Source organism: Pinus tabuliformis, chromosome 4_1 (assembly GCF_031772625.1).
Source record: "Pinus tabuliformis cultivar Carrire ecotype Pingquan chromosome 4_1, CPIR1, whole genome shotgun sequence".
In the NCBI taxonomy this organism is placed as follows: domain Eukaryota; kingdom Viridiplantae; phylum Streptophyta; class Pinopsida; order Pinales; family Pinaceae; genus Pinus; species Pinus tabuliformis.
In genome coordinates this window covers 152,020,151-152,036,376 of record NC_142303.1, presented here as the reverse complement: position 1 = coordinate 152,036,376, position 16,226 = coordinate 152,020,151, and the positions used below count along the sequence as shown (strand labels likewise).

Below are 16,226 nucleotides of genomic sequence, written 5' to 3'. Positions count from 1 at the left end.
TCTCTACGCGTTCCCCAGAACTCTGTCTGTAACCCCTTGTCACAGAGCCTACGAGTTCACATACAAATCGACACTTAAAACACGCATTTCATACATGCTGACATAGTCAGGAAAACTCTGCATATATTAATGTAAAAACACAAGATTACATCCGAGACTCCTCAATCTCACACAGGCCTGATTTCTACTATTCGTGGCCTCCTCTTTTGCCCGTAGGCTTACATAGATTTTACATGGGAACTTTGGATTGGATTACTATGAAGGACCTGATCCCATCCTTTAACAAAAGCCCTAAAGCTTGCAACATGCATACATATGTGGCAAACTTTATCCACTCTATCTTTTTCTCTACTTTAAAACAGAAAAGTCCCCTTATCAGCGCAATGGTCCACTTCTACTCTAATTAATTCCTAAAAGCTCTCTCTTGCTCCTAGGATCATGGAACTACTCATGTTCTCATTTATTCGTTTTGATAGCATTTACATATTCTCCCATTATCTAATTAAATCACACTTAAAAGCCTAAATATTGCATTAACTTGATACTTAGGAAAACTATTTCCTAAAATGCATGACCCCCTATGTCTACTATTTACAATGATTTTCCTTGGGTTGAATGCTCCTGCATCAGACTCCCAAAGTAGAAAATATTCATGATCTCCTGATCATGTGTCTTCTGATCTTGGTCTTCCTGGATCCCACACTTTGTTTTGTAACTCTCCAGATGCTTTGTTCCTTTGTTGCTGTTGTATGTCTACTGTCTTCTTCTTCTTGTCAATCAGGTTCAAGTTCTGATTGATCTTGCTTGTTGCCGCTACCATTTTCCTCCATTTAGTCTACTGCATCATTAGCTCCCACATTTCTTCAATTTCTATGTCCAGCATATCTTTGGGCTGGTCCATATTCTGCTTCATATTTCTTCCTCTTTCTTTGTGTTCTAGGTTGTTGCTGTTGTCTTCTACGCTGGCTTTGCTTGCTGCCATTGTAGACATTGTTGTAGACTTTGCCTCCACTTTTTCCTTGCTTGCTATGCTGACTCCTATGCTGACTCTTGCTTGGCTTGCTATCATTTTTGTTGCCTCCCTATCTTCCTTATCTTATTTCATGATTAAATCATGACTATTCAGCACTCTTTCTAGCAAATTAACTTATCTATTCCATGGATTAAATTTTCCCATGGGGACTTCTTCTTCCATCTTTATTTGACTATTCCCCTGTGCCAAATCTCCTCCAGCATCTGCAACAAAACCTTCATTCACAAAACACTTGTTAAAATTAAAAACATGAGGCCTTGGTGCCCCTTCTTTCTTTGGCAACATTTCAGTTTGTTGCTCTATTTCCTCCTCCTTTGTCAGCATATCAGTATGCTGATTCGAATTCTCAGCAGAATTCGTGAGACTGTCAGTTAGTCTCTCTTCCACACCATCTGTTCTAATGATGTCTTCCTGCTTGGGTTCACAGTAGTGAACTTCTCCTCCTTTAACCTGCTGCTGGTTATCTTCACTTTGAAATTGTTTGATTCCTACTGCCTCTTTACCATCTTCAAACAATCTTTGCTCAATCTCTTTGATCACATACTCATTCACGTTGTTTAATGAACCTGCTGACAAATTATTACACCTTCCTGTATCCATGACTACTTTAGTCACATCCTCATCTTCTTTAGAAACTATAACTGCATCTTCTGTTCTACCGTCAGGTTCTCTCATCAGTTTTTCCAGCAGTTTAATTTCTTCTTCCCACTTAGCAAGCACTTCATCATAATGATCTCTTCTTCCAGCTTCATCCTTCACATGCTGTGTTACAGTATTAAAATACTGTCTTCCTTCGACCCTTGTACTCTCAAGGTCTTTCTGCTGTAGCAAATCACTACTTCCCTCATTCAAGAGATCTCCTCCATCATACTCTGTTCTCCTAGAGTACTCCTCCAGAATTTCGACATCTTCAAAAGACTGTCCATCCTCTGTAAAACACTCCTTTGTTAGTGTTCCTTTTCCCAAGGTTAAATCCTTTGCATAGGGTTCCTCCTCCTTAACATCTTTCAGTAGATGTCCTTCTTCCCTAATGTCTATCTCAACAGTTTTCATGGCTATCTCCACTGTGCCTATCATCATAGTGAATTGATGATCCTTTACTATGTTTTCAGCTAACATAGTCTCTTCCTCAAGTTTGCCTTTAGTCCCTTGTTGTTTACCTTCTCTGAAGATATCTTCAAATGGCTGCTTTTCTCCTGCAATATCTACCATCATACACAAACTATGAGTTTTAAAAATATAAGACCCTATGGTCTCATTTGATGGTTCAGCCACCATATCTCCTTGCTATTCTAAATCCTTCATATGATTTAGAAATTCTTTGATAGTCTCCTCTTCAATCTCTTCAAGCCCTTCACTTGGTTGCTTGACATCTTTCTCCAGCTGTATATGAGATCTATCTATCTCATCTTTTTCCATAACAAAATTTTGATTCTGCTGGTCTTCTTCCTTCTTCATGATAATATCAGCCAATTGTCCTTCTTTACATGTTTCACCTGCATACACACATAAATTGTCAGTTTTAAAATCATTAGACCCCTTGGCCTCACTTGAAGTTTCAGTCTTCAAGTCTTCATCTTCACTTTCTCCTAGAAATTCTCCTTGTTCTGGTTCACAAATGGATTCTTCCATTTCTATTTCCAACTCAACTTCCTTGAGTTTTTCCATCATCCATCTCACTTGCTTTTGTTGTAGCCTTCTCTGCATCTCATGCCATTCCACTTGGTTCTTCCTTAAGACCCAACCTAGTCTTTGGCTTTCCTCAAGCATTCTCCTTAATGCATTGAGTTGTTCTTTTAATTCAGCAACCTCTTTGTCAATTTCTTCTTGACTCATCCTCTTGCCATTTGCTTTGGCATCCTCTTTCTTATATCCTCTGTTGTGGCTTCTCTTTGAACCTCTGCTATGACTATCAGTAGTCATCTTCTTCTCTTCTTTCTTCATGAGCTCCTTTGCAACAAGCCTTTGCAACAGCTAGTCCTCCTGGCTGCAATCTTACCTCACTAAGCTCTCCTCATTCAATATTTTGGTAAGCATTATGGTTCTCTCCTCAAACCTCTTGCTGACTAACAATTCTACCCAACACTTCTTTTGCTGGAATTGTTATCTCTAAGACAACTCTACGCACAATCGCAACTGTGGAGTTGCCTCAACAACTTCTACCCAACCACAATTGAAAGTTGTTCTCAGCTTCTCTTGAGCAACACCTTTGCTCCTTCTAGGTTTCTGCAATCTCTCACTTCCTCTTTTGAGAACACTTCAACTATCCTCTCTGTCCAATCTCTTGTTGGATTCTTCAAGTTCACTGCCACTTCTTCTTCAGAGTATTCTCCTTACTCTGTCTTCAAGAACTCACCTGGTTCTTCTCTCACAGCTTCTCTTGCTGTCACTTGTGCATTAGTATAAAAACACACATTCTTAATTTATAACAGAACACATTACCTCGCCTTCAAAATCTCAGCGTGATCTTGTTTCACCCATTCTTCTGCACTTTGAATGGATTGTCCTCTAGTTGGTTTCCAAGTCCTCTTTCCTTCAGAACTTGCATTAAGAAATCTTGCTTTCTCTTTCCTTCAAGGAATCCTCTGTTCCTGCCTACTCCAAGCCTTTGCTGGAATGCTACAGTCTTCAAAGAACTTCAAAGTTCCCTCTTACAGATTACAAATCTGCTCTGATACCACTAATGGTGCAGGGTCCCCGGCATATACCCATACTTAGCCAAACTGATGCCAGGATACCCAACATATACCCACAGTATGCATTCAACAATAATGCATCCACAACTGTCCCAGGTGTCTGACTCTACAATAGAGTCAAACCTTCTGACCATAAATGGTCAAGTGGCCCTCTTATACAGTTCCTTTGTAACGGAACTTCAATCACCCTGCCGAACCTTTCTATCGAGAATCAAAACCCTTCAGAACTTTAGTTCAAGCCTTCAGCCGCATATATATAACCAGTCGTCTCAACCTTTGGTTAATACATATTTAATATATAAATGCTTTATCAGCACCTTTTCTCATAAAACCCATTAACAAAGAAAATGTCTCCAAACATACCTTCTGCATTTAGTACGACTATTGCACAGAACCTAAGGTTAAACCTCATCGCAATCGCTATCGGCTATATTCCCCGGCCTTACCACATATGTGGTTCATCACCCCTCCTCTGACTCCGATATGACTATCGGAAGTCGTTAACATATTCTTTTGCGTTAAAAGGCTGTGCCATATAAACTATTGAAATATTAAACACTTGGGAATACATAGGAATTTCCGCTCCTACCGCATACGCCAGATTTCAAATCTTATAGATTTGCGTTCATGAATATCGGTCGGGTCCGCCTTCCCTTTACACTACTCTTTCGATCTCCGAACCTTCCGACGCCCGATTACCGATGAATCCAACGTCGATCGCCGATATGCGATTAAATTGTGACCGTTGATCTGGCCACAATCCAACGGTCCACGATTAATTGTTGTTCACTCTTCGCAACTCTCCAAGGCTCGTTCTGATCACTTTAAAAAGGGATTTCGCCGATGCGACACGATCTCAGCCGTTGATCTATGAGATCTGACAGCTGCTATGTATCACTTTACACTTCTCTGCAACTTCCTTTTACTTAGAAATTCTCCGCCATTTCCAATGGTTCCTGTGGTTTCTGGGTTTTCACGAGGTTCCGACTTCCATTATTTTGCTGCTCAATTCATTCTCGTTTGAGCTTAACTCTCCAGACTCTTTCAATCACTGTCCTTTGGGACTTTAATCGCTCCCTTGAATGGATTCAAAGGTTCATTATAACTCTCCGTTTTGCTGCGTCTCCAGAGCTTCGCTCTGTTGCTTCAATTAGACTCGATGGTCCATTTTGATTCTTCTGAATCAATCTCTTCTCTCTCTGCGCATTCCCCAGAACTCTGTCTTTAACCCCCTATCACAGAGCCTACAAGTTCACATACAAATCAACACTTAAAACACACATTTCATACATTTTGACATAGTCAGGAAAACTCTGCATATATTAATGTAAAAACACAAGATTACATCCGAGACTCCTTGGTCTCGCACAGGCCTGATTTCTACTATTTGTGGCCTCCTCTTTTGCCCGTAGGCTTACATAGATTTTATATGAGAACTTTCGATTGGATTACTATGAAGGACCTAATCCCATCCTTTAACAAAAGCCCTAAAGCTTGCTACATGCATACATATGTGGCAGACTTTATCCACTCTATCTTTTTCTCTGCTTTAAAACAAAAAAGTCCCCTTATCAGCTCAATGGTCCACTTCTACTCTAATTAATTCCTAAAAGCTCTCTCTTGCTCCTAGGATCATGGAACTACTCATGTTCTCATTTCTTTGTTTTGAGAGCATTTACATATTCTCCCATTATCTAATTAAATCACACTTAAAAGCCTAAATATTGCATTAACTTGATACTTAGGAAAACTATTTCCTAAAATGCATGACCCCCTATGTCTACTATTTATAATGATTTTCCTTGGGCTAAATGCTCCTGCATCAGATTTAGCACGGCGCTTCAACCCCGATCAAGACACCCATAGACTCCTAACCTCCGTAGTTACACATTTCACTTTGGCTTGTTTCACTTTGCTCCAATTCCTCAAGAACCATATCTCCATGATAAATCTTCATGCCGGTTTATAACATACCAACTCTGCACACGTAGATCTTCCCATCTGTTGTTCCAGCAGATTATAACACCATTTATGCTTTCCTTTGGCACTCAGACTGTCGGCCAGATTATACCTCTGAGCTCTGCGTAGATTTCTTTAATCGGATCCATACAGTCCGACCACTATCCTCCTCTGTATTCTTTAACACCACTTTGGACTAGAATACATAATACTCTCTGTATTATTTCTCTTCTTCCAGATTTCGTAATTCATTCTTTACTTGACCTGTACATACATCTATTAAATCTGAAATGGAATCACACGGATTCTACCCAGGCGGCAAGTCTTTTGTTACTCAGAAATACTTTCAGAAATTCAACTTGAATTCATTCATCATGGTTTATCACACATCAAATATAAATTCACAATTATAGATCACTCAACACATAAAAGGAATGACACACAGTCATAATGAATTCAATTTCTTCATTCATTAAACAAATGTACAGATACAAAGAAAAACCTGTTTACAATCTAGCTTTGGCCTGATCTACCTTTACATGGTCTGTATCAATGGCCCTTTCTCATTTCAATGCCTGTAGACTCACAATCCAACCTTCCTGTCTTTTAACTCTCCCTCTAACTAACTAACTAGCTAACCCCTGACTATGCCTTTTAGGCTTGCATTTATACAAAAGGATTCTATAACCAATTTTGGTTCAAATCCTCAATCTTCTCAACTAAATCCTAAAAATCCTCTAAGTCCTCAATTAGTTCCTAAAATATCTTCTTTATCCCTTGAGGATCTCAACTTTCAACTAATCCTAAGGATCCTCCATAAATCATGAACTACTTTCTAAAATTTACAATATCTCAATCCATACCAATTGCTCATCATCACTCATGTTCTCCCACATTCGAGAACATTTACAAATATCCTCACAATATTTAATTAACTCCTATTCTAAATGTCTCACCTAAATCACTCAAAATATTTAAAATTACATGAATTAAATACTTAAGAAAACCACTCTTTCGAAAACAAAAGACCACCTAGATTCTACTAAATATACACATTTTTGGAACCATGATGCTCCTGCATCAGTAAACTTCAAAATGCCTTAACTTCTGCTCCAGGAGTCCATTTTTGGACTTCCATATCGTTGGAAAGCTCTTTCCGAGCACTACGCAATGGAGAGGGACTGATTAAGCTCTGATAGCTTATGTGGCTCAAAAATTTGCATCAAACGTCATTGCTTTTGTGTTCTTTAGGCAATTGAAGACTGATAAAGCAGTGAGTGACAACATGGTGCTCCAAAGTGGCTCTCGGGCACAAACACTGGTCTCATGGATCTCCTGGTGAAAGATATGCCTATAGATTGCTCAAAATGAGGGCACTGACAATGGTGCTTTCCCTCCCATGTCTCAAGGGTGAGACAAACCTCCTCTAGGCTTTGGATTAGCTGCAAAACCATGTGTACATTGTTAAGCCAATTGGGGGCAATGCAGGTCTAAATGCATCATCTCGCGAATAATGTGGGTCAATGAACAAGCTGCCGAAGGTGCTGAGGGTGCCCATGAGATGAGATAATGTTTTATCACATGACAGAGTCCCATGACTCTCAATGCATCCTCTACACGTGTCAATATGATCCTCTGGTGGGCTTGGGCCCCAGTGAAGTTGCCCAACGCATGATGAAACCACCTGCCAAAAGTTGTCCAAACCATGATGAAACCACCTGCCAATTACATATAAGATTCAATGTGTCTCCTCGCCATCAGGTACATTAATTCATTAGTGCATCTAAGTGAACCAAGTTTGTTAGTCGAGGGCACAAATGAGACTTCATAATGGGCTTTCCTTCCAAATTCGGGCTTTGAGCATGTAATATTGTTACCTCCCTACGTAGGAGTGATTAATAAATAACCCTATTAGGTGTTCCTAGCCCCTAAATGGAAAGACATGTCCAAGGTACATCCTTCAAGTGATAGGGGTCATGTGGACGATGATGAGGTGGATTGGGACACAGTGGTCTCAAGGCCAAATGCCATGGGTTCAAAGGTGGTAATGATGAGAGATGTCCACACGTTTGGGTGTATAGACTATTAATGTAAGAGGGAGCAATCATGGTACATGAGTTACCCTGACCTTTGTTTTTCCACCCTTCTTCATTTTCCTTCTGGCTTTTCTTGAATTTACTTTATAATTGTTCCTCGGGGCTCCAAGAGATTAGAGCATGTTGTGTATGATATAAGCAGTGATTACCCCCTTAAGGTGGGGAAATTCATTGCCCACCAAGCGTTGGGACATGCATGGGTTCCAAAATGATGTAGGGTGCCCTCATGAGGCCCTAAGAACCAAGGTGATGGCCATAATGAAGGGGTAGAGCTCATATTTGGCTTTTGCCCACGAGCTAATATAATGTCCCAACCATCTTTTGCATTTTGTTATATTATTTTCTTTTGTATGTGGCCATGATATGCTTTTTCTTGTAGTTGCATCAACCTCTGGGGCAACGTTCCATGCCCAACCCAGACATGTGGACAAGGGGAGGGGGAGTGCTAGAGCCTTGTGGACCCAAAGAGGGAAGATGATGAAAGAGGGCATGTAATGTGAGGAGGGAAGTGAAAAATGTGGGACAAGAAAATGGTACCGTGCCACCAAAATCGAGGTTTCCCAAGTAATGCCCATCTTGAAGCTATAAGCCAATAGGGGAGATCCCATGGGACTAGGGTTGAGGATTAACCCCCCATTTAAGGTGAGAGAACAAGACTACAATCAAAACCCTTCCTCCTTCCAAGTCACCCAATAATCCATACCCAATGTGCCCAAGGAAAAACAAGCATAAGCACCTGATTGCACAATGAAAGACATACCTTTAGGATTGGATGGCCCACCTTCAAACATATGCTCTCGACAAATGGGCGAGGGGACATATGACTAGCTTAGGGAGCGAAGATCAATTGGCACATATATCAGCTACACTTTTGGTTGTCAAGGGTTGTTGGCTGTCGGCTAAAGACAAATCTAGGAGAAAAATTCTCCTATGGGGTAACCCACTAGTGGTGGGTAACATTTGGCTCCAACTGAGACATGAGCTCTTTGTAGACTGATCGAACCATGTACTAGAACGGGGAGCTCAAGAGAACACCAACAATGCTTTGGGACCGTAGACCTGTATCTTTCACATCACAAACAATTGTTGGAAGCATCTATCCTGGGTAGACCTTTATCACCTAAGTTTTCATCAAATAATAAAACTATACAAAAATTAAATCTATTCTAAAATGCAAGTTTAATCTAAATGCACCTATTCTAGCATGAGAAAATGACACGATGATGTTAGCTATGCAAAAATTAATATGCAATGCATCCTACTCTATCATGCATATAATATACAATGTCAAGTACCTTCGGGAAAATACTCTTTAAGGAACTGCCCATTCACAGGGAGGGGAATGGATTCTCCACTAAGAGTCTCTAGATGATAGGAATTTATACTGGCTATGTCAACTATCTTATAGGGACCTATCCATAGGTTATCTAATGTTTATGCATACCAAGTTTTCTCTTCTCTTGTCCCATAAGAGAACTAACGTTCCAAGCTCAAAGGCTTTATTCTTGACATGTTTATCAAAGTATTTTTCATCTTTTCATGATTCCAGCCAAGCTGGTCAAGGGCTTTCCTTCTAACTTCATTACACTCAATGAGTTGATCAATTCGTGCTTGTACGGGATCTTGTTGATCAGGGAAAGCCTTCAAACATTCAAGGACAGGCAATTGGAGTTGGACTGGTAACTTAGCTTCAGCGCCATAGACCAATTGAAATGGGATATATCCAGTTGAAGCCTTGTGGTGGTGTGATCAGCCCACAGGGCATACGTGATCTTACTATCCCAATTTCACTTGTTTTCTCCCACCGTTTGCTTAATGATTTTTATGAGGTTCTTGTTACTTGATTCAGCCTGGACATTTCCTCGAGGGTAGTAGTTAGATGAATATGAGAGGATTATTCCATACTTGTTACACATTGATGTTAGCGCCATAGAGTCGAATGCTTTGGCATTATCAGTCACAATCTTGGCAGGCACACCAAATCTGGTAACTATATCCATGACAACTTGGTCAATCGCTTTTTTTGTGGGTATGGCCTCTACCCATTTTGTGAAGTAATAATCAATGGCAGTAAACATTGACCATGGTTAAAAATTATATATTGATAGTAAACATTGTCATTGTAAATAATTCAAAATGGTTGCGACAATTTTCAACTAGTTGAAAAAATTAAAATTTATGAAGACATATGTTCCAAGTTGCAACATAATTAGATATTGAATCTTCTTATTTGTCTATATTTGGAGCAATAATACCTACCAAAAACTGGAAAGACAAATGAAATGAACATCTTTGGACAGAAGAATTCAAAGTTGAGGGACCTAAGAAGTACAATATATATAAAACTGGAAAGACAAATGAAATGAACATCTTTGGACAGAAGAATTCAAAGTTGAGGGACCTAAGAAGTACAATATATATAAAACTGGAAAGACAAATGAAATGAACATCTTTGGACAGAAGAATTCAAAGTTGAGGGACCTAAGAAGTACAATATATATATATATATATATATTGTACTTCTTAGGTCCCTCAACTTTGAATTCTTCTGTCCAAAGATGTTCATTTCATTTGTCTTTCCAGTTTTTGGTAGGTAATATATATATATATATATATATATATATATATATATAATTAGATATTGAACCTTCTTATTTGTCTATCTTTGGAGCAATGACACCTATCAAAAACTGGAAAGACAAACGAATGAGCATCTTTGGACAGAAGTATTCAAAGTTGAGGGACCTAAGAAGTACAGTATATATATATATATATATATATATATATATATTAACAATCACTATTCTCATGGCAAATAACTGCAAATCATTCACAATTGGAATGGTTAGATAAAATAAAAATCAGAAATACATGTTTTGTAAGATCCAACATAATAATGGTTTTTATTTGTCTAACTACAGAAATCTAACATCTACCAAAAACCAGCAAGACAAACAAAATGAGTATTGCAGGATATAAGAATTCAACCTTGAGATTGTAATTATTACATTCACTTGGATCGGCAACAGAAACAACTTTATCCATGGAAGAGCAGGCGGCTTCTAGATCCTCAAACATAGATGATGATTCAACTTGGGGACCACCAAATATATCTTCATAGTTTTCAAAGATAAGATCGACATCAGACACATGTAAGGCATCACAACAATCATCATCTGCACATATTCCAAGATCTTGCATGTTTTGATCCCATAGCTGCAAAATTTAATGACAGCAGAACTTGAGACAACTATTTTAGAAAGCCGAGAAAGTATCTTAAAAACAAATAGAAAGCACATATCAAATTACACTTAACTCCCAACTACAAACAGATTATGCAACCCTTCCTGCTTTTCTTTTGGAAAACATACAAGAGGATATAAAAAATTTAACCTCACACTCTTGGTTAGCAGCTTAGGTACTACAGAAAGGAATAAAACACATATCTTCATTAACGTTTCATCAACATGCACATACTTCTATAAAGGCCTCATTATAGATAATGTGAGTACACAGATCATCATGTGTTAAGGTTCAATTATGCCAACTTTCTAAATTTGCCATTTTCGTACAATCTAATTTCCTACATTTAAAATTCTATAGGTATTGTGGAAGGTGGAGTTCATGAGATGCATTTGATAATGAGGTATGATCACATTTTGTAAAATTGCTGATAGGATCTGTGCTCTAGTATACAGAAGCAAGGAATTGCAAAAGGTTCAATAAACATACTTTAGCAAATATATATGCTAGGTTTGTTCCAGGGTTAGGCAACACATTATTATTATTTTATGTAAATATGCTAAAGTGTTTATTCTATAGATCTTCTCCGAGCATTTACTGAACTTTTCTTTGCTTCACACTCGCAAGTTCTTTAAGGATATGTCAGTTGGAAAGACCTTTTATTATATTATAGTTTGCATACCATAGTTCTATGCCATTAGTATTTCACTATATTGCAGGAAGTTCCCGACCCCCTGCATTTAAAGCCCCTAAAATGACAGAAAACATAAATCAGATGTGCTGGAAACACGGTCAAATATTTCACCTGGTGTTTCATGCTTTGGAAATGCTAGCAGAAACACAATGAGGAATTTTTAGGTGCATTTCAACGTCTACAGCCAACATTTAAGCCTCTAAAAAATATATTTCACCTAGGGAACTGGGACCTACTCAAATAACTAAACTTGTTATTTAACCTTTGATAATGATGTTTAGACAATAACTTGGCAATGCTATGTACCTCAATCGATATGAAAATATAACATAGAAGAAACCCTTAAACTTCAGCAAAAAAACCAATCATTCACAAAAGAATGAACACAAGAGAATAATAGACAAAACTCTTGATGCAGGGTAACCTTATGGAAGGAAGAACTCCTAAAGCAATTTTTACTTGCTACAATTACAATATATTTCACCATGTTCTATACATTTCACAATTACTATATATTTCACCAATATATAGTGAGTTTGTGAGGTCAAATTCCCTTGTTGAGGCTGACTTGGTGGAGAAGGCCTAGAAGACCTATTTTACATTAAAATAAATTTCTTTCTTGACAAATAAATCCCAAGAAGGGTTCTTTACATTATGACATGGAAAAGGACACTTGACATAAACCCTAGAAACCTACAAGGAGGCTTTGACCTATAAACAATTGACCCAAGCGTGAAACCCATGCTTTAATAAGTCAATTTCTTTAATAATAATTTTTTTTCTTTCTTTTGACAGATTCATGCCTTAAATACAATTATGAAGACTGACACTAGTTACATTCTTCAACAACATTCACTTGTACAATTTGCGCGATAACATGCCTCACCATGGGAGACGAAGGGAGGGCTTGCATCATTGTTCCAGCCCTTGCAGATGGGATACATGCTTGTTCGTTTTAGTTGGAGACCCATGACGATGATTGTGTGCCCCCACAGCCACTTAGGGGCACCACATGTCATTTGCTTGGAGATAAAGGGGCCATCCCCTTCATCATAATTTTTGGAGCCCTTTCATTAATTTTGGCACATGTTGGACTCCATTTGGCCTCCCAACAACCCTCCTAGCTACTTGTCTATCATTTTGGCCCTCTTGAGAGGCATATTTTTCTTATTATGGAGCTATTTTGGTGGGCTTGTCATGAAAGGGTTGTTGTTTGTACATTATTTTATTGTTAGGGGCATCATTAGGCCTAACTAGGCAAGTCGAATCACTTAGAGGATCATATATATTTATGAGAGGTTCATTTCATTCCTCATCATCACTTGGATTTGTATCTCTTAGGAGAAAAGATTTCGGACTTGCTATTGCTGGATGAATTGGAGATCAATTGATGCATTCTGATGTTTGGAAATTTATTATTTGTCTTAGAGCTTCATTTTTGCAAGTATAATGGATGGATATAATCTTCATGTCATGTAAGTGCTTTCTTTTATGCAAAAATTTGCATGCTTATTGTCTAATGTGTTGAACACTATTGCTATGGTTATTTTGTGCCATTATTGTGATGTGAAATTCTTAAACACTTGGTAATCTTGGTTCATTGCATATGTCATTCATTTTGGCAAGAAGATTGAAATATTCCTAGGGGTGGGTTGACTCTTTGCACCTTGAAACTCCATTACTTGGCAATTTGAAGTATAAATCTTTCTTGTGACCTTGTAGCTGCTTCTCTAGGGCATGCGAATTCGTAGAAAGCTCCTTCGTAAAGAAAAAATCCTTAATCAATTTCACTTTGACTCCATTCTCCACAATTGGCTAGGCACTAGTCTCAAGTCCTTGATGATCACCCTAAATTTTTCCCTTTCTCACAATTTTTTTGCCCTAACCCTAGACGACCTAGCTAGGGCATCCAACGAATTCCATTCTAGGCACCAGTTTGTTGAGCGAGCTGACAAGGAACTGCATTGGGTTGCCTTTCACTAGCCCTCCAAGTTTGAAGCAAATCCCACAGTCAGTTTGTGAGATACACCAAGCCCTAGCTCCAAAATCACTTGGATTTAGGTCTTTCTAGGTTAATGGCTTTCTAAGGGATATCCTATGCTTGAAAACTCAAAGGAAGTTCATCTATTACTGATCCCTTCTTCCCCCTTGCTTGACCTAGGCTCTTTGTTTGAAGATTCACATGAAATCCTAGGTCTTGTTTGGGTCCCCTTGGGCTCCTTTGGGGTCCCATACATCTACCATTTCTTATGTCACAAAGCCACTTAGAAACCTCTTATCTTTAGGAATCTTGGATCTAAGGCATCCCTTGTCAAGATATATTTCTAATCCCTAGGTTTAGGCCTCCTTTGAGCCTTTCTTAGAGAGCCCCACACCTTGCTTCAAAAGCAAGCAAACCCTATCATTTTAGTCTCTCTTGTGAATGGGCACTAGAGATCACTACCTATCCAATCATTGACTTATCATTCAAAGTGATTTCCCTCATAACGGAACTCCTCCCATTGTTTCCACTCGATCTAGTAGTAGTCCCATATGAACCCTTCCTAGGACCCCTACTAAATTGAGCGCTAACATTTTTGGCATTGTTGCCAAAGACACGAGATGTGTGTCTTGTTTCCCTTACGAAATCATCGATATATCATTTTGGCGACTCCATTAGAAGAACGAAGCCCTAGTTCTTCATCGAACTTCAAAGTTTAATGCTTGTAGGGTGAAGCAAGCATCTATCAAGGCATCTAGAATCTACATTCACCCAAGCGATTCCATTTTGATCCTAAATGCAAAATCATGAAAAATAGCTTGTTGTGAAAAAGAGACCGCTCTTCGCTTTCCTTTCAATAAACTTGATCACGAAGATCTTTAAAAATTACAAGAAAGCATGGATTTGTTTGTTGAATATTATGGATATTTAATTGAGTGCAAAGATAGGAATTTCGTATTCGAATATTGTAGTATGAAGAACAAGGATCTCTACCTAGTACAATGTGCCTATGAGAAAGATCTTGATTGTCTCTTTGAGTTCGCTCACTATACTTGTGCTTTTAAGATCTTGATTGAGCCAGTCAACGAAATATATTACAATTTTCAACAAAGTCATCCCACATAAGCCAATGAATTAGATGATCGAGATAGTCCTGAATAAAACCCACATGTGGGCGACCCACATAAGAATAAGGGGTATATGGAAGAATGGAAAGATTCGGAGGAAAATCATGATGACCAAGCAAATGAAGCATTCATGAAAGATCCTTGGACTGCAGATTTCAGAATTAGGTACGAATATGGTATGAGTAAAAGCACTATTGAAACCCACAAAGATGAGCATGATGAAATGGGGTCTTTCATTCAAGAAAGTGCACTTGATGAAGATTTTAAGAATTTGGGTATTGTAGCTCCCTGTGAGGTTGACATTTCTGATTTCTTATGCATCAACAAGGGAAAATGGGAAGTTGGCAACCATCGTTTTAGCAATGACCCTATATATGATACTGACAACGAGGTTGAAATTGATTGTCCCTTTCTTCAGGACACTACTCACAATGGTCTATTTATTCACACCATGGAAAGGGAGGATGATAGTTTTCCCATACATGAAGAAGGGTCGTTGGAAGTAGTTGGCCCCGTCTATGATATTGATAATGACCTTCCCATACATGAAGAAGGGTCGTTGGAAGTAGTTGGCCCTGTTTATGATACCGATAATGACCTCGACAAGAGCCCTACTTTCCCTTGCATTCTCCAAGATCCCAATGACTTAGTTGCATTATCCATGAACCCTTGCTTTGCCCTTTCTCATACCATCACTAATATTAATGAACCCTTTCCCCCTCCTGAGTATGATGTTGAAGAGCCACTCCATAGAAGTATCCCTTCTTCCCAATCATACCCTCAGGCTTATGAGCACACCATCGTTGCCCCTTTCCAATGTGACCATCATATCGAGCAACCTGTTTGGTGTGCCCCTTCATTTCCTCGGTCCCATTTTCCATCCCGTCATGACTTTGTGATGACCACGAAGCACACCATTATGAACAATGATCAAGATGGGGAGTTCTTGAGTTGGTCATTCATTCTTCCATTTTGTGCTTACAGGAGAGGCTCAAAGCCTCCAAGTCGATGTCTTACCCCTCATTTAGGACTCCTTTCTATCTTATATGGATGTCATATTTTCCCTCCTCCCACCCGCATCATCCTTCATGTGATTGTTTTTGTGTTGCATTTTGGGTCAAATGCATGAGTAATCATATAGGCAAGCATGTTTATGTTGATCTAATAATATGTTGGTTGCACCGACTCTATGATTACACTTAGTCTTTGCCTTAGATAAAATGCATGTTAGGGTAGGAAGCATAGCATGTCGATTTTTGCATTAGATCTAACAACATATTCTTTATCATGCTAGAGTAGGTGCATTTAGAATAATAAAAAAAAAAATCTTGTTGATTTTGATGGCCTAACAAAAGCATGGGAAATCATAGGACACCACAAAAACATGTTGCCCCATG

At 38.7% G+C, this 16,226-nt stretch overlaps 1 protein-coding gene across 1 annotated transcript in view; it reads right to left on the bottom strand.

Moving 5' to 3' along the window:
* LOC149174642 (zinc finger protein CONSTANS-LIKE 9-like) overlaps nt 1-16,226 on the bottom strand; it is a 105,633-nt gene that overhangs the window by 42,898 nt on the left and 46,509 nt on the right. The window contains exon 3 of the mRNA XM_089419368.1: nt 10,773-11,000. Coding sequence (XP_089275494.1) covers nt 10,773-11,000 — 228 coding nt within the window. The remainder of the gene's footprint in view (nt 1-10,772; nt 11,001-16,226) is intronic.